Source organism: Anser anser (genome assembly GCF_964211835.1).
Source record: "Anser anser genome assembly, chromosome: 1".
Classification (NCBI taxonomy): Eukaryota; Metazoa; Chordata; class Aves; order Anseriformes; family Anatidae; genus Anser; species Anser anser.
Window position 1 is genome coordinate 43,675,670 of NC_139720.1, and position 21,296 is coordinate 43,696,965.

General features: G+C 46.7%; 1 protein-coding gene across 1 annotated transcript; it reads left to right on the forward strand.

Annotated features, from left to right (window-relative positions):
• The first annotated feature begins 56 nt into the window (after positions 1–56).
• On the forward strand, positions 57–20,924 carry ACO2 (aconitase 2). Its single transcript, XM_083799381.1, has 18 exons — positions 57–192; positions 5,264–5,406; positions 6,520–6,778; positions 8,990–9,082; positions 10,864–11,022; positions 11,409–11,559; positions 12,588–12,692; positions 12,935–13,026; positions 13,294–13,399; positions 14,667–14,824; positions 15,744–15,817; positions 16,489–16,600; positions 16,795–16,917; positions 17,092–17,247; positions 18,412–18,603; positions 19,443–19,575; positions 19,898–20,019; positions 20,425–20,924. Exons 1-18 carry the CDS (start codon positions 157–159, stop codon positions 20,566–20,568), a joined length of 2,358 nt encoding a protein of 785 aa, XP_083655507.1. The 5' UTR covers positions 57–156; the 3' UTR covers positions 20,569–20,924.
• The last annotated feature ends 372 nt before the right edge of the window (positions 20,925–21,296 follow it).

The following is a 21,296-nucleotide window of genomic DNA, read 5'->3' on the forward strand; positions in this document are numbered from 1 at the left end:
CGAGGGGCAGGCTTCGGGCGATCACACCGCCCTGCCAGGACCTGCGCCGCCCCTCCCCGCCCGCCTTCCCTCCCTCCCTCCCTCCCTCGCTCCGTCCCCCCGGGCGCCGCGGGGTGACGCCATCTCGGGGCGCCGCGGGCCCGCTGAGCGCACAAGATGGCGCCGTACTGCGTGCTGGCCGCCAGGCTGCGGGTGCGTCAGCGCGGCGGGGCGGCGGCGCCGGGCGGGCGCGGGGCGGCACCGGGGGGGGGGGCGAGACGGGGCGGGCGGCGGGGAGGGGGCCGCGGGGGGGGGCGAGGGGACCGGGACCGGTCCGGCCGCCCCTCAAGGTGAGCGCAAGGTGACCGGGGCCGGGCCCGGCCGTGCCTCCCTCCCGGTGCCCCGGGGGTGGTGGGGCGGGGGCCGGGCTCTGTGCGGTGGCTGCTCCGGGGCCGGTGCGGTGTGGGGAGCGCGGGGACCCTGCGTCAAAAGCAGTGAGGAAGGCTGTGGGAAAAAAAACCCACAACCCTATAAACAGCCCCAAAACGCTATTTTCCCCCAGTAAACCGAACCGGCGCTCGTAGCGGTTCTCCCAGCCCTGCCCATCGTGACCTCTAACGGCCGCACCCGCGGGTAACGTGAGGCGCCGCGGGGCTGTCTCCTCAGCGCTAAGGCTCCCTTACCTTTCCTGCCTTAGGAAATAAGCGTCAGGATGCAATTGTCTTCTTTTAGGGCTGCTAACCGGGATAAGGAAGCCTGCGACCCCCTTAGGAAAGCGCGGGGCACTTTAACTTCTCAGTTTGCCTCCTGTGACCTTGGTGAGCGTGCTCCTGTTACTTCAGGAGCTGAAGCAATAACTCGATTCCAGCCTTCTGAAAGTATTTTATGAAGCTTAATTTGTATTCTTTATTACCTCACTGCTTCAGAGTTAGGGGTTTTACAAAAGAGTTGCTTTTTTATTTAAGTAAAAGTTACAGAACGGCACCGTTTTGGTCGACTCGGTGTATTCATCGTTGGTTCGTAATTAGTCGTTAATTTGCACTTTGGACAGAAATGACTAGTTATAAAATGAAGGCCGATCTTTGATTAGCATAATGAATTGGTTCTCATTTTATGGTGCATTGCCACATGAGAGCAACCAGACAGTGAGGTGAATGCTGTATAACGTAGAACAAAGGCTGTGGTAGCACAGTGACTGTGTGGAATTTAGCATTCTGGGAGGCTGTCCTGGATTATCAGTTGTGTATCCTTTTAAAGGACAAAATCATCTGACTGTAATCAAACATTTGTCTCCTTGATCATTATAGGAGGCAAATAGTGTGTATTGGTTTTTTTTCCCCATGTTTAGCAGCCTAGAGATTTAATGAACAAGTGGATCATGTTGCCAGTCACTGTGATAATGTCAGCACTGAGCGTGGCACGTGCTGTTAACGCTGGTGCTGCTCATCGCCTCTCCTAAAACAGCTTTTGGAGTTGTATAGGAAGCTTATCTCGGAGAAATAAATTGGAATTAGCCTGGTTCAGGCCGACTGCCCTATTTATAGCACAATTCTTCTAATAGCCTCAAAGGGTTGAGATCTTTTTCGTGCCTGCCTGAAAGATGCTTTTAGCAGCATTCCGTTTCTTGAGCCACGTTGGCTGGGGGTTCGCTGAAAGAAGTATAAGACTCCAAACCAGCTGAAGTGTTAGGGTTTCACTGAAGGTCTTGTATGTGAGTACTGAAATTACATTTGGTGAGCTTTGTATATGTTGGCAAAAAAAAAGAATGTTGGTTAGAGTTAGACCGATCTTCAGGACGCTAATTTTGGTTGCCCTTTGGAGGTGGGTCTGGGAAACCAGGCTGCGTTTACGTTTTGATTATACCGTACCATTGTTTTAGGCTGTACCACGGTCAATGTTGGAAACTTGGCTGGTGTTCTTAGATTAGGGAGGATGAGGAAAGATGGTATTTTGGGTAGAATTTCTAGCTAGAATTTCTAGGAGGGCTTTCTGGGATAGGAGCGCATGTAGCATAGTTTCTACTCTTTTGACCGCAAACTTTGGCTTACTGGACTTATCTATCATATCTAGTGCCAAAATGTGAGTTCTGGAAATTCAGTCTTGCATCTGGACCATTCACTGCAGTGAGCTAGACAGATAGCTCTTTCAAATGAGCTCCTAAAGTCTACACGGATAAGAGTTGGCTTCTTTAAGATTTCAAATTAACGAGCCATTTAATAGGCTGTCTTTTCCATGTCTTTCGAGGAGGCTTTTCACCTGCCAAAATACTGATGGACTTAGGAGGCCTGCAGTGGTTTCCTTTACTGAAATCTGGATCAAGGACACTGGTGCAGGGAAAACAAATTCAGCACCAGATGAGAAGAGACCACTGGGCAGCTGCCTGCTGGGTGCTTAGTCCGGAGCTTAACAGTACTGCCTGCCTGCTTCCCTTGGCTGTTGGTCTCAAGGCACTTGCCACTACTCACCAAAAACAAAGCCCCCAGACCACCACCTCTTTCTTGGAGGAGTGGGGGGGGGGGGGGGGATGGAGCTGGAAGTTGTTGGCCTGGTGACTTAATCTTGTAGTTCTGCCACCCCATTTCAGAGGATGCAGGGGAAAAAAAGGACAGGTGCAGACCCTCAGTTTTCCAGACTTCCATGTCCAGCTGGGATCCTTCTTCTCAAGCGGGCTCATTTCTCTCCCCTTCCATTTCTGGTGCTCTGAAGCTGTGGTGAGGCTCAAACAGAAGTCAACTACTTGGTATTGGTATTTCTGTGATTAAAATTTGACTATTTATATGGCATTCTAATTAATACTAAACTTCACACAGCCGTTTCGTGAAGTAAAAAGGTATATAGACATACGTACTCAAACTGAAAAGGTTTTATCTGAATTTTATCTGAAATAAAATCTTTGCACCTCTCTTCAGATCTTTGGAGAGCCCTGCTTCAGCTTTTGATCATCATCAGCTTTGGTCTCAAGCAAGACTAGAATGCTGCGAAGCCTCCACCATTACTTTAATTTGCAAATCTGTTCTCCTTCTGTGCTCTGAATTATGGTGAAACGTAGCTTTCAGTTTATTGGGTGACGTGGAGGAACTCGACTAATCAGTTGGGTTAGTTTGTGGGAGAAAGAAGGAATCACTGCATTAAAGCAAAATGCCTTTCCTGGTCTGGGGAAGAGCTGATTTTTCCATGAATGTTGCTGAAATCCCTTAGTGTTTTCCAACCACTCCACCAGTTGGAGGCTTTCAAAATATGAAGGATATCTCGTGAGGCAAAGGTGTTGTCCACAACGTTATTTTTTTTTCTGGGTAAATGCTGAAGTTTATTTAAAAAAAAAACGTACAAATAAAGAGAACTAAGCAAACACAAAAATTGTGTGGCTGCTAGATAAAAAGCAACAGGGGGAACGAAGCTGTTGGTTGTTTTTTCCTCCAGTGGGAGAAGGAGAAGTCTCCCTTCTGACACATGTGATATGTTCTGGAAGTTCTGAGCTTGAAGTGCAGCCGAGTGAAATCTGATGACTGGCTTTCACTTGCACTTCTGGGAGAGCAATGCTCCCTTGCAGTGCCGTGTTCACGTTCTTTAACAAAAACCATGCACGGCTGCTAAAATTTAGACCTGTATTGTTCCTACAGAAAGGTGGATATCAAAGAGCTTAGGATTGTTTGCTAAGAAAATAAACCACACCCTTGTTGGTAGTGTGCTAGCTGTTAGGATCTCCCCTAGATTTCCTGAAGTTTTTTGTTATGGAAGACATTGATAAATGTTATCAAAAGGACAATAAAACAAGATTTGGATTAAAAATTGGTGGTATCGTCTCATTGATCATGGCTGGTTTAGGCAATTTTTGAAATGCTGGTAGCAAGAAAACTGAGGGGAAAATATTCACAGGGAAAAATTAAAAATACATGATTAAAGATTTAATTAGCATCTTTGGTATTGCAAAACCAGGGTTTGGTACCGTGATTATAACAATTGTGTATACACAAGGGCTAGTCAGTGCAGTGCTGGTGTATGGATTAACCTGTACCTGTGAAAATCTTGTCAATGTGAAGTAGAAGATCAGAGAATCAGAGACTGGTTTGGGTTGGAAGGGACCTCAGAGACCACCTGGTTCCACCCCCCTGCCATGGGCAGGGACACCTCCCACCAGACCAGGCTGCCCAAAGCCCCATCCAGCCTGGCCTTGAGCACCTCCAGGGATGGGGCACAGGAAACACAGGAGTAAGATTAAATTGTAATACCAGGGGAGGAAGAACTCTGGACTCTTGTTTTCTGTCTGTTTCCAGACTTCCAGCAACGATGACAGAGACTTCCAAAGGATGTAAGAAATGCATGTGCCAAATCCTTGGGAGTTTTTGTGGAGGCTGCCCTCTGACTCAATTTTCACAGCTGCGTGAGAGCCCTTTAACCCTGGCACTGACCTGCTCCTTCTGGGTCAGGTGCTGTAAAGGTACCTCGTGCAGCCTGCCCTTCTCCCGTGTTCCAGGGCATTGTTTCACTCTGGAGGCGGCCAAGTGACGTTTGGGCTTTTTCTGGTTGCATTTCCTGCTGAACTTGTGGTACAGTTCATCCATCCTGCTGTTAGCTCACCTGTGGGGCAAGCGCAAGGCTGGTCTCGGGGGCAAGGTGAGGATGTCCCCGCAGCCAGATCGGTGAAGCGAAAGTGTTTGGTCCACAGCTTGCCTCTCCTGCTCCGTGTTAGGTTGTAGACCAAGCACGTCCACAGGAGTCACTCTGGCTAGCGCTGAAATGCAGCTCACCTTATGCAGCACGTAACAATGTGCTTGTGGCAGGGTGTAGAGACCCTGCACAGGGAGCTTGGTATGTAGTGGTGGAACAAAGGGGTATTTTCTCAGTCCCATACACTTTCGTCTGCCAGTCCTTCAGCATAAACTCAATACCAGCGAGTAAATACAGATTTGGAAACTGGATATGCTCTTCTCCACTGTGGCTGTAATATCTCAGGAATACATCAAGCTGTTGTTCACTTAGGGAATATCTCAGAATTGCCCAAAAGAAGATTTCATACGAAAACATAAGGCATCTTGTGCTTCAGATAGAAATACAAAATAATTTGGTAAATGCTAGCAGCTCTGGCTAGCCTGGTGTCTCACTGTTTAACTCAATATGTAGCATTGTATGATCAAATGTTCATTAAAAAAAACCAAAAACTCTGCAAACTTTCTGTTCCTCAGCCTGTAAAATTCCAGGAACAACAGCTGAAAAGCAAGTATTTTATTGATGTTAGAGGGATTCACTCTGCAGGGTTGCAGCACTAACGCTCTCCTTTTTCCAGCATGCCTTGAATGGTGGGATACGGCGCTACCATGTCGCACCCGTCCTGTGCCAGCGGGCCAAGGTGGCCATGAGCCACTTTGAGCCTAATGAATACATAAATTATGAGAAGTTGGAGAAAAACATCAACATTGTCCGTAAGAGGTAAGAGGGGAGGAAGGAGGAGGGGAGGGGTCGGGTCAATGTGCAGAATTTAGCTCTGCAGTGATGGGAGAGGAGGGGAATAAAAAAACATCACAGGGCTCTGGCAAAGGGAATGTTTACTGGGGAGAGCAGCTCGGAGCCGTAGCAGTTGCCAGTGTGGTGAAACACGAGTTGTAGTGTCTCCATGCAGTGGTGTGGGGCACTGTGGGGAGGGCTGAAGGTTAGGAAGAAGCACTCCGACACGTAGAAAAGCAGGTCAGTGCAGAGGAGGCGCTAGAAAGGGCTCTGTCCTCTTTTTTTAATGCCCTCCTTCGTGAGCCTTTGTATTGGTGCTTGCGCCTGTCTGGGGAAGCAGCGTGTGGGCAGTGGTCATTGCAGGCTAATGCTCCTTTGCACCTTGTTTTGACGGTGAACCTTCTCCCGTGTGCCACCGTAGGCGTTAGACACAAAAAGGAGGGCTAGGAATTCGTAGTCTGTGTAAACATGGTGACCTTAATCTGCTGATAGAGGCTTGCTGAGTTGTCATTCCTGCTCCACTTACCTTGGCAGTGGTTTGTAAGACATGTCCTTCGGTCTCTGCATCCTTTGTTAGATGTGGTAACTCTCGTTTCAAGTCGTTGTGTCTACTTAGTTACCTCTCAGAAGATCTCACCACTGGCATAAATAGGCTCCTCAGCTGAGACAGCCAGTCAGAAGCCTGCAGGACAAAAGGTCTGTGTTCGCGAAACTCTGCTTAGTTGTCCTTCCTTGCTGTGGGATCTGGTACTTGTGAATTGAGTCTGACCTCTCTCTTACCTCCCTGTTTGCTGTCCTGAAGTATGACCTTGAGAAATGAGCAGAGTCAAAGTTTCCTTTACTGTATAGGGAGATTATAAAAGCGCAAAGTGACGTTGGTTTGTATCCTTTTGAACTTTCTGGACCAAGCACCTGTTTCAGCCAGCTACCAGTTGATATTTTAGATGATTTTAAGATAACCATGCAGATTGCTGTGTGTTCATGTGTTTTAGAGTGGTAAAGGGAAGAAGAGAGTATCTTTGTTGTGTTACATGCTTAAAGGGGCAAATGTTAAAGTACACAACGTGCAGAGGTAAAATTCTTCTCTTGTCTCCCCAGGCTCGACCGTCCCCTGACCTTGTCTGAGAAGATTGTATATGGCCACCTGGATGACCCAGCGAAGCAGGAGATTGAGCGAGGCAAGACCTATTTGCGCCTACGGCCCGATCGCGTGGCCATGCAGGATGCCACTGCTCAGATGGCAATGCTGCAGTTCATCAGCAGCGGGCTGCCCAAAGTGGCCGTGCCTTCCACCATCCATTGCGATCACCTCATAGAAGCTCAGTCAGGTGGTGAGAAGGATCTTCGAAGGGCCAAGGTGACTACTGCAGAGACTTAAATTCAGTCTGTGTGAAAGCTTCTTTCCAGTCTAGGGAAGGGATATTTTTTTTTTTATTCCAGGACAGCCACAAAATCACAAGTAATCTGGTATCAGGTCTGGTGGTTAGCTTGGTAGATAGGTCAGATGCAGTAAAGAAACAGCGTAAGCAGGGCTGTGGGAGTTTTTCACCAGAGATTCATCCACGACGTGGTTTAAAGGACCATGACAGTAGGAAGCACTAGCTCTTAATCTGCTAACGATGGAATTGCAAGTTGTATGTGTGTTCCGTAGAGTGAGAAGATGTTTCAGGTAAGGGAAGAAGAAAAATCTATTTCAAAGGGTAGGAAAGGAAGACGGATTACTCTAGGGAGTTTCGCTGTGTACGGCAGCATGAAAAGCTTCCTGAACATGTCTGCATTGCACTGCATCCTGTGAAGGGGGAGCAACTGACTCCTTCTGTTTCCCAAACCACTTGCAAGTGATTAGTGCTTACTGAAGCACTTGCAGCTTTCAAGACCAGCAAGGATAGGTAATAAATGTATGTACAGGCATGAAGGGTTTTATTTGGGAATTCCAATGTTGTTTGTCCAACTTCTGGTTCAATGAGGTTTTATGTTTTTTTTACATTTCCCCCACACTGTTTTACTGCTTATTCCTCCTTAGGGGGTTCTGTCAAATGTAAACACATTCACCTCTGTCCCACATACCACAACGAATCTGCCAGGGAAGAATATCCTGTTAGCATAGCAGAGAAGTGGGGGGGGAGCCTTTTTTCCCAAGTAAGTCCATTATCAAAGCCAGGAGGCTTCTGACTTGGACCCTGATATTGAAACTGAAGAATCTGTTCTAAACACATTGTGGGTGCTCAGCTGCATTTTAAGATTTTAGTCCGTATCTATTCTCAGAAATTCCTCATGTCAAAGCAAGTGCTTCTGGCTTTTTCCTCCAGGTTAGAGTAAAGCAATGTATACTGCCCAAGAGTAAATTTGGAGAGTTCTTGTTCTACAGTTTGTCTCGGGCCCAAGCTGTGAGATTAAGAATTTGGGACCGTACTAAATAAGACTTGATTTTCTTCCCTCACCTCCTGTCTTTCCCCTATTCCTGCATTTGTTCTCTGCAGTGCAATAGTGTTCTGCTGCAGCCCTGAGCTGAGCAGCGTTCCTCGTCTGCCACCCGCTCTGAGCAGACCGAGTAAAGGTCCTGCCTTCTTCTGACTGGGTTCTGCTTCTGTAGCTGCCAGTTGGCACACAATGAATGCTGGCAGGCCACAGAGTGGCTTGGATCTGCTCCTGGCACATCAGCGTGCTTTACTGGGGGAGGGATGCACAAACAGAGTGAAGTGACCTGACTCCCAGTGGAAAACGAGGCTTAAAGAACTGCTGCTGCCTCATGGGAAACTTCAGCAAATGTGTGCTGAGACAATTCTGCCATTATCTCCAGTTTCCCCTTTCTCTTCGTTCTGAAGCGTAGCTGCCTGAGAACAGTCTTTAAGAAACTCCCTCCTCCGAGCGCTTATCTTATCTCTTCTGCCGCTCCTCTGCCAAGAACTATCAGGACATAATACTGTCATACTTCCTTGGCAACCGTGGGTATTCTCACAAGCAATTTTCATGGTGTGACCTCCACGAATAACAGTGGTGGCGCAGCAAGAAAGGCAGCATTGTGCGAGCCTTAAGCAAGGGACTCAGCAGAATGAGAAACAACGCCCACCAGCTCCCCTGGCAGGGAGCAACTTCCAACTCCATTTCTTCATCCGTAAAAAATAAAGCCGAAATGCTTATCAAGAGGTTTGAAATGTCTGCAAAGCATGCATAAAACAAAAGAAACAGCTGGTAGAAAAGGAAGGGGGGGTGAGAAGAAGAGAGAAAAACAGGTTAAAATACCCTTGAGAGTAGAAGAAATGAGCAGGGCATTCTCCAATGCCTTATTGGCAGGGTTTTCCTTGAATTGTGTGAGTTGGCACTGGAAACTAAAAAAGTTGCCATAGTAGAGCTACAAGTTGGATGAAATTAAGTGGCCTGCTACAACTGACTGGCAAACAGCCTTGATCTCTTTCGATTTTAAGAGCGATGTGCACCTCCCTCTAGCTGCTACAAAACTGTGGAGCAAACTATGAACAGGCTTGGGAAGAAGGGAGCGTGTTTGAGCTCATGACGTGCCAAAGAACAAAATGTGTTACTAACACCATGTGTTTTCCTGTGTGACTAGGATATAAACCAGGAGGTGTACAACTTTCTAGCAACAGCTGGTGCCAAGTACGGAGTGGGATTCTGGAAACCTGGGTCGGGAATCATTCACCAGGTAAAGTGTGAGCTTGCAGTCTTTGAACATCCAGTGGCTCTTCCTCCTTCTGGTGGAGGGAGAGCTCCAGTACAAACCCGCAGAGAATTTCACCAGTTTAGAGGAACAACTCGCTTTCTCTGAGGCAGGTGAAATTTCTTGCTTGCTCCCTTTCAGTTATCTTGACAGCAATGTTTTTACTGAAAGGTTATTTTTGTCAAAGTGTAACCTGATGCGTGATTAGTTAGTGCCAGCAGCAGGCCACATGAATCAAAGGATCTTAACTGTTTGTGAGCTGGCTTATCTTGGTACGCCTGGGAGCGTGAAGTGATGCTGTGAAAATAGCTACTTAAGGCTGATGTGGGTTCCTTTTGGGAGTAAAATTTTAAAAAAATGAAACCAGGAGAGAGTGTATGAGGACAGCAAATAGAGCAGCTTTAGGTACACATAACTAGTTGCTATCTGAATCGAATAAAATGCAAAGGACTTTTCAATGGGTTTTCAGGTCTGAAATTCTCTTGCCATACCACTTGCACCTCAAAAAAATATGACCCTCCTGAGATAACTTAGCAAGTGATTAGGCTTTCTGTTTTTTAAACCCAACACCTATAGCAGGACTTCCCTACCTTGGTTTTGTTTGATTTGCTACGTATGTCCAGGAGACATTTTTCATTGTTCCTGAGTTGCAGACAGGAAAAATTGAAGTGCAGCACAAGCAAAAGGAGTGGAGAGGAGAATGGATGACTGTTAAACGTCCTGCCAGCAGGGAACTTGTGACCAGGTGCAGTCAAGAGCTCTCTGCTGTCTTTTCTTAGCTATGGAATGAGTTACTAAGGTTACTTTAACTTGGTGTGACGCAATGGAGAAAGGAAATAGAACAGGTGAACTCCCCAAAAGGTTGTGGGAGCACCTCAGGTTACTTCTGCTCCCTATTGTTGTTACCAGCTTTCTTGTGATTCACTTTCTGAGGAAAAAAAGCTGGAGAAAATTGGACGTACTGTATAGCTTCAGAGTCTGGCTCTTGGAATTGACCTTTCTTGCATGCGTATGTAAAGGTGGAAGTACTACAGGCAAAAATCTTAGCTTTTTCAATAAAGGGCTGCTCTGTTTCTGTCCAGACTGTTCTGTAAGATGTGCTGTGCTTCCCAGAAAGGCTGTACATAATGTTGGTATGGCACATATGCAGTAAGAAGTTCATTAGCTTGCTTCTACAGGAAAGTCATAATTTTTCAGTAAAGGACTGATCTGTGATTTTGCTAATATTTGAAGAGTTTTGCATGGGATCAGTAGCAGCAATAAGTGAAAGGCAGCCTCTTGGTGTACTTGTGAGGGATTCTTCTGTGTGATTAGGTTTTGGCTGGCAGTAAGGATTTGGAGGGCCCTGCTGTGGTATTCTACTGCTGTGGGACTATAAAAATCTGCGAAAGGTCTTCCTAGCACTGGACAGGTGAGCTGGCTGGCTCAGCAGTTGATCAAGGGTTTGGAGACTAAGGAACAGCTTCCTGAGCCCTAACGAAGGTTACCGGAAGGAAGAGGTCTTCCAGTGAAAAAGGGAAGGTCATTGCTTAAGTTTTCTTACTGTCCTGGGATGAGCAAGGGCCAAGACTTGGTACCTCGTTCAGTCATTACATCCTCCAAAAGGGGGTTGAAATACAACTGAACTTACGGTCCAAAAGAAATTAAATTTCTTGCTACTGAAATCTGCAAATAAAAAACTAGTCTGTATTCTTGTTGGGTTTCTTGCTGTCTTCCCCCTCCTTTCCAACCAAACAAGCAATCAATCAATCAATTTTTCTTTTCAGATCATTCTGGAGAACTACTCCTATCCCGGGGTTATGCTGATTGGCACGGATTCACACACCCCCAACGGAGGTGGCTTGGGAGGAATCTGCATTGGAGTGGGTGGAGCTGATGCTGTGGATGTCATGGCAGGAATCCCTTGGGAGCTTAAATGCCCAAAGGTAGGAGCAAAAAGAATACTAATCCTCTGTGTGGGGCGTGAGATGTAAGATGGTTAAGAAACGTATGTAAGGCACTATCTGCCATTAACGGTCTGGTTTGTAATCACACACTGGCTCAAACAGCTGGTCTATGGTTTATTGGCATCTCTGAGTTTCATTTCCAGCCTTTTTAATTCGGGGATTGAGAGAGGTAGGTGAGTAGTGATGTCCGGTTGGCCTTGACAGTGGGTTCAGCCCATGTACATGTGCTGTGGTATCTCAGGATTTTCTCCTTTGTGTTTTGGTGACCACCCAGATTGTGAGAAAGAAGCCTGAGGAGTTCTCTTGACTGCTGGAGGGAAATGATACCAGTATACCTTTTTTTTGTTGTTTTAATTCACGTTAAGGTTATTGGTGTAAAACTGACTGGCAAGCTTTCTGGCTGGAGTTCTCCGAAAGATGTGATCCTGAAGGTGGCTGGCATCCTCACGGTCAAGGGTGGAACAGGCGCCATCATCGAATACCACGGGCCTGGTGTGGATTCAATCTCTTGCACTGGTAAGGCAACAGGAATCTCTTATCTGGAGTGGGTTGTTATTGGAGGTGTTGTGTTGTCCGTGAGGAGAAGGGAATCGGGCAAGAAGCGTTAAATGTTCCCTCTTAGCCTGGGTGGGTGACCAGTACACAGCAAACTGGGAGTCTGTTTCTCTGCAAGCTGGTGGGGTGAGAGCGGTGTAACAAGTGAAAAGCCTCTCTGGACTGCTCTGTTAAATCTTGTGACTGTGAGAACGCTGAATGGTTAATTGTGGGGAGTCCTGTAAGATGGTGCTGTCAGGATGAGAGTAAGGATGGAGCTATTTTGCCATATGCTTAGAGGATAGAGATGTTGGGGGTAGTAAAGGATGACATTTTCATTTCAGCCTAAAATAGGTTGTGAGTAGAGGAGAGAAATAGGTTGGGGAAGGGGGGAAATGTGTGACAGCTGCTAAAGAAAAAGCTTCTCAGCAAAGTAGAGCAGAGGGGAGACTAGAAAGCAGCAGTTTAACTTGGAGACTTGCAGTAGGCAATTGTGGGTCTCAGGTGCTGAATTTGAACCAGCAGATATTGCAGTTGTCTGTAACAGTACTTGTCAGGACCGAACTGAGAGAGGTGTCCCTTCCTTTGGCTTGAAATGTAGCTTTTAAGCTGGGCTTCTCTCCGTTCATAATGCTTGGCTACTTGGAATACTTGCTTTTACAATCTGAAAGCATTTTAGGATTTTTATTCTCTTGAATCAGAGAGCATTGACCTGTGATACCTGCTTCTAGCTCCCTGAATGTAAAACAGCAACTCGTACAGCTTCATCGCTGTGCCTTGAAAGGCATGGGTGACCCCAGTGCCACAAGTGATTTATTTTTATTTTTTTTTTTACTGTTTTCTATCACTGGAGTCTTTGTCTGGAATCCTGTCTGCTGTGGAGTTAGGTTTGTGCCTAATGCACTTGATCTCTCTTGGCTTTGCCGTCTTTTCCATGGGCTGACTCTTGAAGAATTGGATGGCCTTGGACTTTGTTGACCCTGTGGTCTTTTCTCCCACTCCTTCGCTAGGGATGGCAACGATCTGTAACATGGGGGCTGAAATTGGAGCTACCACATCCATCTTCCCTTACAACGAACGGATGAAGAAATACCTGGGCAAGACTGGGCGAGCTGGTAAGAGGGTTTGGGGGTTGAAGTGGGTAGAAGTGTGGGTTTGAATGACGGTGTTTTCTGGGAGCAGCATCCTCCTGCAGCAGTGTCTGATGTGGCTTCTGTCCTTGGGTGTACAAGCAGGGAGTCTGTAGCTGAAATGCATGGGGAAGTATCTGGTGGACCCTGCGTTCAGTTGTTCTGGTCTTTTTCTTTTCCATCTTATTTGCTGCAGTTTTTCAGGTCTCCCTTCTTTCTTATTCCAGACATAGCTGCGCTGGCGGATGAATTCAAGCAACACCTGGTACCGGATTCTGGTTGTCAGTATGACCAGGTGATAGAAATCAACCTCAGTGAGGTAAGGCTTCCTTCCTGCTTGCCATCTTGGATGTTGTGATGAGACTGCCTCGTGTGAATGAGGACTAAGCTGGGAGTTGGATGCAGCACCCCTGGTTGTGCTAAAACGTGTAACAAACGCTGAGATCTGTTCCACTAACAGCTTCTGCTCAGGCAGGCGAGTCCTATTTAAACAGCTTCCAGATAGCAAATCAATTCCTTTCGTAACTGTTTTTTTTTTTTTTTCCCTGGCTACTGTAATTTCTGACTCTGTCGTTGTTTCTTAAAGCTGAAACCACATATCAATGGACCTTTCACTCCAGACCTGGCACACCCTGTGTCAGATATTGGTGCTGTGGCAGAAAAGGAGGGCTGGCCTGTTGATATCAGAGTTGGTGGGTAGCATTTGCTCTTTCCTCTGCCTTCGTCTTTGTGCCATAAATGTTGCTGTCTTGGGATAAGCAGTTGGTCATATAGCTTGGGATCCAATCCTTTAATTACTGCTCTATGCCCTTTGACTTTGTTGCAGTGTCATTTCTACATAGGCACATGAATTTGCTGGGAAGAGTAGTCTCTTTGTTTTTTCTCAGGTGTGAGTAGCCTCTCACATGTGGCCTAGATCTAGGACAGCTGGAGGGGTTTTGATCTCAAGAGCTAGGCAATTTTTTTGCCTTGTTGGAAATTTTTAGAAGATGGGGTTGCCAGGGATGTTACCTGTTACACATTTGGTCAAATCCACGAACAGGCTTTCAACAGAGATCTGTCAGGCGCACAGTTGTGCATTCCCCAAGCAGGAGACTGTTGAGCTCTCAGGACGTAGTAAAGTTGATGCTCGCTGTCCTAAAGAGGAGGCGTGGATACTCATACACTCGCTGGCTTCTCTGGAATTGCTCAGGGTGGGAATGAGAAGAATGCAAGTACATTGTAAAGGCCACATCCCAGGTAGAGACAAGTTACTCAGTAGTGTTACAAATAGGATCAAGAGCAGCAGTAACTGAAAGCCCAGAGTTTTATTCTTTGCTGGTTAGCATCAGAGTGCTGTCAGTGCAACACCATATGTCCTCGTGTCATCTTCATACCATAACAAAGGATGTTTTACCCAAGGACTACAAAATGCCTATACCAAAACGAAACAGTGCATTGGGGTCTAGCCCAAGATAACTGAGGCGAACTAATTGGGTGTGTAAATTGCTTGGAAGAAAAAAAGAAAGACCAGTGGGCTCTGAGGTGTAAGTTGAAAGGGCTGGGAAATTTAAAATTCAATATGCGTAGAGAGGCACCCACCTCTTCTTTTAATCATTTCCTTGATTTCTTCTCATCTTGATTTGTAGCCTTTTCTGTCTTCCTAGAAGAATACCTCTTTGTGGTAATTCGCCTAACCAAAGTGCACATAGGTGGCACTCTGACCTTGTAAAACAATAACCAGCCTAGTGACCAGGTAATGTGTTCTGGCTTACAGCCTCCGAAGCCTGAGGGATTGATTGCTTGTGGCCACAGTATCTTGCTGGGAGGCTTGGCAGTGTTTGTACCTGAAACTGTTTCAGGCTCCTTGTCAGTGGGAAAGGAGGTTGTCTCTTGTTTTTTCTGCTGAGAGATGGTCTCCTCAGGGAGAAGCCACCAGGGCTGCACTAACCACCTCCCTGTCTCTGTCAAACACCACAGGCCTGATTGGCAGCTGCACCAACTCCAGCTACGAGGACATGGGACGCTCTGCAGCAGTGGCAAAACAGGCGCTAGCGCATGGGTTGAAGTGCAAATCGCAGTTCACAATCACTCCAGGCTCGGAGCAGATCCGAGCCACCATTGAAAGAGACGGTTATGTGAGTATGACTGCTCCTTACAGGTCCAAACAGTAAAGGTTAAACTTTTCCAGAGGGTACTCAGGAGTCTGGAAGTGACTAATGGAAACCTCTTAAATTTGTCCTCACGTATTGCTCGAGGTGCAGTGACTGATATAGTAACCAGCCTTGCGTCACTGTGCCCCTGGGTCCTGCCGCTGCCCAGGCAATGTTTTGACCTGCTGTGTTTATCCACTCTTCTCCTTATAGAACAGTTTGGGATGTGAGCAAACCTGTGTATGTAGGAAGTAAGTCCCATTTTAGACTAAACTTAAGGTAAAACTCCAGTGTATCCCTAGAGGAACCACCACGTACCTTCCCCCCTTTTCTGTGGGGAGCAGAATATGATGATGTGTTAATTGGTTCTAATGTTTAGTAAGTGTTGGACGCTGTCACAGCTTGGGGATCAACCTATGAGTCTTTATGTGCGGGTGTGTCCACAAGTCAGCTTTTTATTTGTCTGTCTGCAGTTACACTTTTCTCCAGCAGCTGCCCTCTTGATTGGATCCTTTGCTGAATGGACTGAGCAGGCACATGTTTGCCTGCACTTTTACCAAATCACTCCTTACACTGCCAGGAAACGTGTTGAAAATTAATTGGACCATCTTCAGTGGAATGTCTCTGAGGAGCTGTTTTTTTTTTGCTCAGTTTAAAGTAGGCAGAGAACAGGAACTTTATGGTAAATCTTCCTGTGCTTTTCCCCAGCGTTAACTTAGAGCTTTACTGGCATCAGCCCCCTTGTATTTATAACAATTACTCAAAACTTGCAAGTGAAACAAGAAAGGGATTTTTTTCAGGGTTGGTGCTTTCTGTTAGAAGATGGGTGTCCTCTTTTTCTAAAAGAATACCATCAGAAATGTATCCCAAACTTTCTGCTAATAATGAAATTGTCTGTCCCCAGGCACAAATCCTGCGAGACGTTGGAGGGCTGGTTCTTGCCAACGCTTGTGGGCCATGCATTGGCCAGTGGGACAGGTAAAGTGAAAGACAGACCTCTGTCTAGCTTTGTATCTCTCAGCTCCTAAAGCACTCTGCGAAGCCAAATTTGATTGTAAATACCACACACGGGTAATTAAGTACACTAGCCATTGGTTGTAGCTGCCTGATACACGTTGGAGGAGGAGAAATAAACTGTAAATTTATGCTGAGCCTTTGGATGAATGAGGCTGCAGCATGGCCACATCTATAGGTTTTTGATAGGGAAAAATGAGGAGAGAGATCAGTTCTCTCTGAGAGGATGGGCTGGAGTTTGTGTGGGCCTTTTAAAATAGGAAGAGTGATTGGTCTGGCTTAAATCCCTAGCATGGCAGTGAGGAAAATCCTTATAAAAGAGATGGGAGACACATGCTCGTTTGGCTCTGTCATTACTGACAGTGGCACGTCCAAAGGCATGTACTTGAGTATTGTTCAGACAGTTCAGCAGTGCACAACATGGACTATGAAAACTACTCCAGGAATCAGTGTCTGACTTGGCATTGCACTGTCCTTGGTTTTGAGGCTCTACTTAGGGGAGGAAAACATGTGTGCGCTGATTCATGTTTCCAAAGATAGTGATTGCTGCCACAACCAAGCCTGGGGATTTTAGCAGCCAGATATCTAGAAGCAATATTCCCTTTGGATTTGACGAGTGTTTCCTTCTTTCACAGGAAGGACATAAAGAAAGGAGAGAAAAACACAATAGTTACGTCCTACAACCGGAATTTCACAGGTCGCAATGATGCCAACCCAGAGACTCATGCGTTTGTGACCTCCCCAGAGGTAAGAGACAGCCAGAGGGGGCGTGGGGAATGGTTCAGGGTGTCTCAGGAGCCAATTCCGCTGCCTTCAGAAGAGACCCAGCATCTTTTGGTGTGTAACTTCGAGAGCCTTATGGCTGCTGACCTTGTTAGGCGTAGGACTTTCAGATGAAGAGATGGGAGGAAGGCTAAGCCTTTAAATTGTTTTTCTTTCAGATTGTCACAGCCCTGTCCATTGCTGGCACTCTAAAATTTAACCCTGAGACAGATTACCTGACAGGAACAGATGGGAAGAAGTTTAAACTAGAAGCACCTGATGCAGATGAGCTGCCCAAGCTGGTAACTGCTTGCTCTGGAGATGGAGGGCGGGGAGGCCTGTCACTGTCAGTGTTTTATACGAAGCAGGGGAACTCTCATGCACTGCCTTTAATGTTAAAATTGGCTTGTTCTCTTCGCATGCATTTGGGGATGGCCGAGACTGATGATTTTCCTTTCCTTTTTATTCTTTTGAAGGATTTTGACCCAGGCCAGGACACCTATCAGTACCCTCCCAAGGACGGCAGTGGGCAGCACGTGGATGTGAGCCCCACCAGCCAGCGCCTCCAGCTTCTCGAGCCCTTCGATAAGTGGGATGGCAAGGATCTAGAAGACATGCTGATCCTCATCAAGGTCAGGAGCAAGGCGGGGGAACACCAACCGTGACAGGGCTGGGCAAACAGGGATTTGCACATGGGTTGAAGCTTTGGGTGTGCCTTGAGCTGACAGATGCCTTCCCCTACAGCTGCATTGCTATGGGAAGTGAAGCAAGGGTTTTGCTTCCCTTGTGGTGTTGTTTCCTTCTGATACTTTATATATTATGACTAAGAGACTTTTCTATTTGGGGCTAGTTGTTAGCTAATACCATGAAAAATTAATTTTTTACACCCTGTAATATGATCCCACCCATACCACACAGTTTGGAGAATTTGTCCTAGTTATAACCACTAATTAGCATCTCTAATATCTGACTGTTCTAAGATGCATTTTGTCTGAAATCAGGTCGTTAGGATCTTCTCATCCACCAGTACTTGTTGTCTTCCCATTTTACAGAAACTATTACTTCACGATAGTTAAACATTACATTTCAGTCTCCTAATGAAGACATATTTTGTTTCACTCTCTGTGATGAATTAACAGGATGAAAGCTTCAGTTAACACAGTGATAGGTGCTGAAATGCAGTCCCTTAGGAATTGTCCTTCAGGAGAACTGTTGATTCGCAGCAGCAGAGAGCCGCAGGTATTCCCTAGGGCCGCGCTTCCATACTGAGCTGTGCTTGTTTGACACGCACAATTCCTTTGGAAACACTTTGGGAGCCAGTTGGAAGGCTGTTCTCTCCGGCTGGGAATTCTGCTCCTACAGAGGAATTGAGGAGGCTTCTGTGCAGACCGGGAACTCTGAGGAAACACTTGGTGTCTTGCTGAGCTCCTCCAGCAGAGAGGTTGAGCTGTACCAGGAAGAGCTTAATGACTTCTGGTACCTGCAGAACCTGCTGCTGAGGGAAGTGAGGACATGGCAGGAGGTGTCATAGCTTACCTTGTTTTTGTAACTCTGCCCTTTGGAACAGGGATCTTCCTTCTGCCCAGAGCATGCAGAAAGACCATTCTTTTTGCCTTTGTATTCTGCCTGAGACCATTGCGTTCTGCCTTAGGGAGCCTTGATTCTGTAATAGATAGAGTTGTCTTGGGTTTGTGCTTTTAAAAAGAGATGTGAAGATCCTTCAGAATAAAAAGTGCTGAGGAATGGTCAAATCATTGATTCATCCTAAGAGATTGATCTCTTCTACTACCCCTTAGGTAAAAGGGAAGTGCACCACTGACCATATTTCTGCCGCTGGGCCGTGGCTGAAATTCCGTGGCCATCTGGACAACATCTCCAACAACCTGCTCATTGGCGCCATCAACATTGAAAATGGCAAAGCCAACTCCGTGAGGAACGCGTTAACCCAGGAGTTTGGGCCAGTCCCGGACACAGCCCGATACTACAAGGTGAGGCTGTCTCCTGGTGCATCTATTTTAGGAGGATGTTGGCATTTCTGTGCTCTGTGCCAAGACCGAGGATCTCACCCTACTGCTCAAGTAACAGCAGCTGTGAATTCATTCAGCACTGAGGCTTTTTCTTGGGACGTACTTTGACTGTGACAGTTCTTACAGGCGATTCTGTCCCTGCCTGCTGCGGGGCAGAGGATCTTGTGACCCAAAGGGGACCAGAAACCCTAGGTGAAAGGAGCAGAACACCTCTAGACACTGCACAACTTGCAAGGCACTGGTGTCACCAGGCTGTGAATAAATCTCACCTCCTTATCTGAGCAGATAGACCTCAGTTACTATGTGAACCTAAAGAATTCACCTATGGCTAGTCTAAATTCTATTCTTGACCCCTTTGTTCTTTAAAACTTGGGTTGGAATATCAAATTTTCTTTCACTCTCAGAGCAGCTTGGCATCAGTCTCAGATTGGTTCTTCTGGTAGACAGAAGTTACAGCCTTCTCTCTAACTTCTACAAGTAGAGCAGGGATCATAGTGGTGTAAATGCTGACCTGGCACAAGACCACGGAAGGAAAGGTGGGGGCAAGGATTTGCTCTGGATCCCAAGAGCGATCCTCTTCAGCCCGTGTTAGCCAGGACAGCAATACCTAACTGCTCTGAAGCACTTAGTTCCTTCGTTTCTGCCCTTCCTTAGAACCAAGGGGAGCCTCCTGGCAGAAGGTATCATAGCACAGCGACGTCACTAGTGTTACGCTGACATTAGATGTGTCGGGGTTGTGTTTATTGTTAATTCCTCACCTGAGTGACCGCACAAGTCTTAGTCTTCCTCTTTTGTCACAGAAAATGGGTGTCAAATGGGCGGTTATTGGGGATGAAAACTACGGTGAGGGATCAAGCCGAGAGCACGCAGCGTTGGAACCTCGTCACTTGGGGGGCAGGGTCATCATCACCAAGAGCTTTGCCAGGATCCACGGTGAGTTGCGCTGAGTTGCGCTTCCCCTGCGGTGCGTATAAACAGGATGTGTTTGCCTGGGGCGGCAGGGACGTTTACCTTGCCCCAGGGCTCAATACCTACAGGAAGGAACTATCTGCTGACAGATCGCATGGTCCCTCTTGTTAGGAGTCCTCTTAGATATCTGCTTAGATATGCCACAAACAGCGGATACGCTGATTTCATTGTGAAGGTAGTAATTACTGTTGGAATACTACTCAGAGAAGCACTGAGCAGCCAGGAAGTAATCCTCATCCCCTGCAGCGAGTTGTTACGAGTATGCTTGATGGTTTGTTCTCTGCAGAAACCAACCTGAAGAAGCAAGGCCTACTGCCTCTTACTTTTGCGGATCCGGCAGACTACAACAAGATCCATCCTGTGGACAAGCTGAGCATCGTGGGGCTGGCAGACTTTGCTCCTGGAAAGGTAAGTGCCTGCACGTCTTGTCACGGCTCTTGGGGTCGGGGATGTGCCCGTGGCAGGGAGCAGCGTGGTTGTGTGCGAGGGCCTGGAGCAGCACCGGCACTGATGGGCCGCGCAGCCCGGCAGCCAGAGGAGATGCCCCACACCACTGGGTCAGAATCAAATCATGTTGTTCTGAGCTGTTTTGAGAAGCCCTTGTACAATATTCTGAATTCTTGGACTTGTTACCTAAGGCGGGAGCGCTCCCTAGAAAGAACTGCAACCACACTTCTCTCTTAAGACCACCCCTGAGCTACCATTTTGTTTTCAGCCCTTTAAAAACATGTAGGGATTTTCCTGTGAGAAGCTCCGGTTAACTTGCTCCCTTGAAAAAGAAGGGGGAAAATAAAACCTGTCTTCTTCCTTTAGCCTCTGAAATGCATCATCAAGCACCCCAACGGGAGCCAAGAAACAATCATGTTGAACCACACCTTCAACGAGTCACAGATCGAGTGGTTTCAAGCTGGCAGTGCCCTGAACAGAATGAAGGAGCTGCAGCAGAAATCAAGCTAAGTGCGCACAATGCCCCCAGTGCACTGGACTCGATTCAGCTTTGGCATTTTCATGAAAGTGCAATTCCATGCCTCCTGTTGGAATAAATGTCTGATCAAATGTAACCATAGCTTCCTTTTTGTTATGGTACTTCCTCTTCACTGACACTATGAAAAGGGAGTGCAACCAGGCTTACTTTTGTCTTTTAAATTCCCCAGCTCCCTTTTTCTATTTTGGCTCAAATTCAGTTGTCCCACAGTTATTTATACTTGGAAATAACCAGCTAAAGTGGGTTTGTCTGCTCAGTTGGTTGTTTTCTGCCCATTCACTTTACTGATGGCTAAAGATTTAAAATGGAAATAAAGACTGTGACCATCTCTTCTGCCTTGTGCGATTGTCTTCATAATCCGGTTCTTCAGCTCCTGCTTTCCCCCTCGCTGTTGCTGAGAGGGTGGGAAAGAACTTGAAGATTCAATGCTACCTGCTCAGTTTGTATTGTTATGCAAAGGCCACACGGTTAAGGAAAAAAAAAGCCTCCAAGCTGTAGCAGTGCTCTGAAAGCAGTAGGAGCAGAGGACCTGGGAGGTTTATCCACCGACATTAACTACTGCAGGCTATGCTCATGACTAACCCTGCCTTCCTCTTCGGGGCATCAGTTACACTGTCCTAATGACAAACTTGCAGGAAATAAGTGATTTATGTACAGTTTCCCAGCATCACGCAGTAATTTGCTCAAGAATAGATTCACC

Excerpts from the sequence above, each read along its gene's own strand:
- ACO2 (XM_083799381.1), top strand. The coding sequence starts at position 157 with ATGGCGCCGTACTGCGTGCTGGCCGCCAGGCTGCGG. Across the intron at positions 193-5,263 it reads TGCTGGCCGCCAGGCTGCGG|CATGCCTTGAATGGTGGGAT; the intron begins GTGCGTCAGCGC and ends TCCTTTTTCCAG. Across the intron at positions 14,825-15,743 it reads CCATTGAAAGAGACGGTTAT|GCACAAATCCTGCGAGACGT; the intron begins GTGAGTATGACT and ends GTCTGTCCCCAG.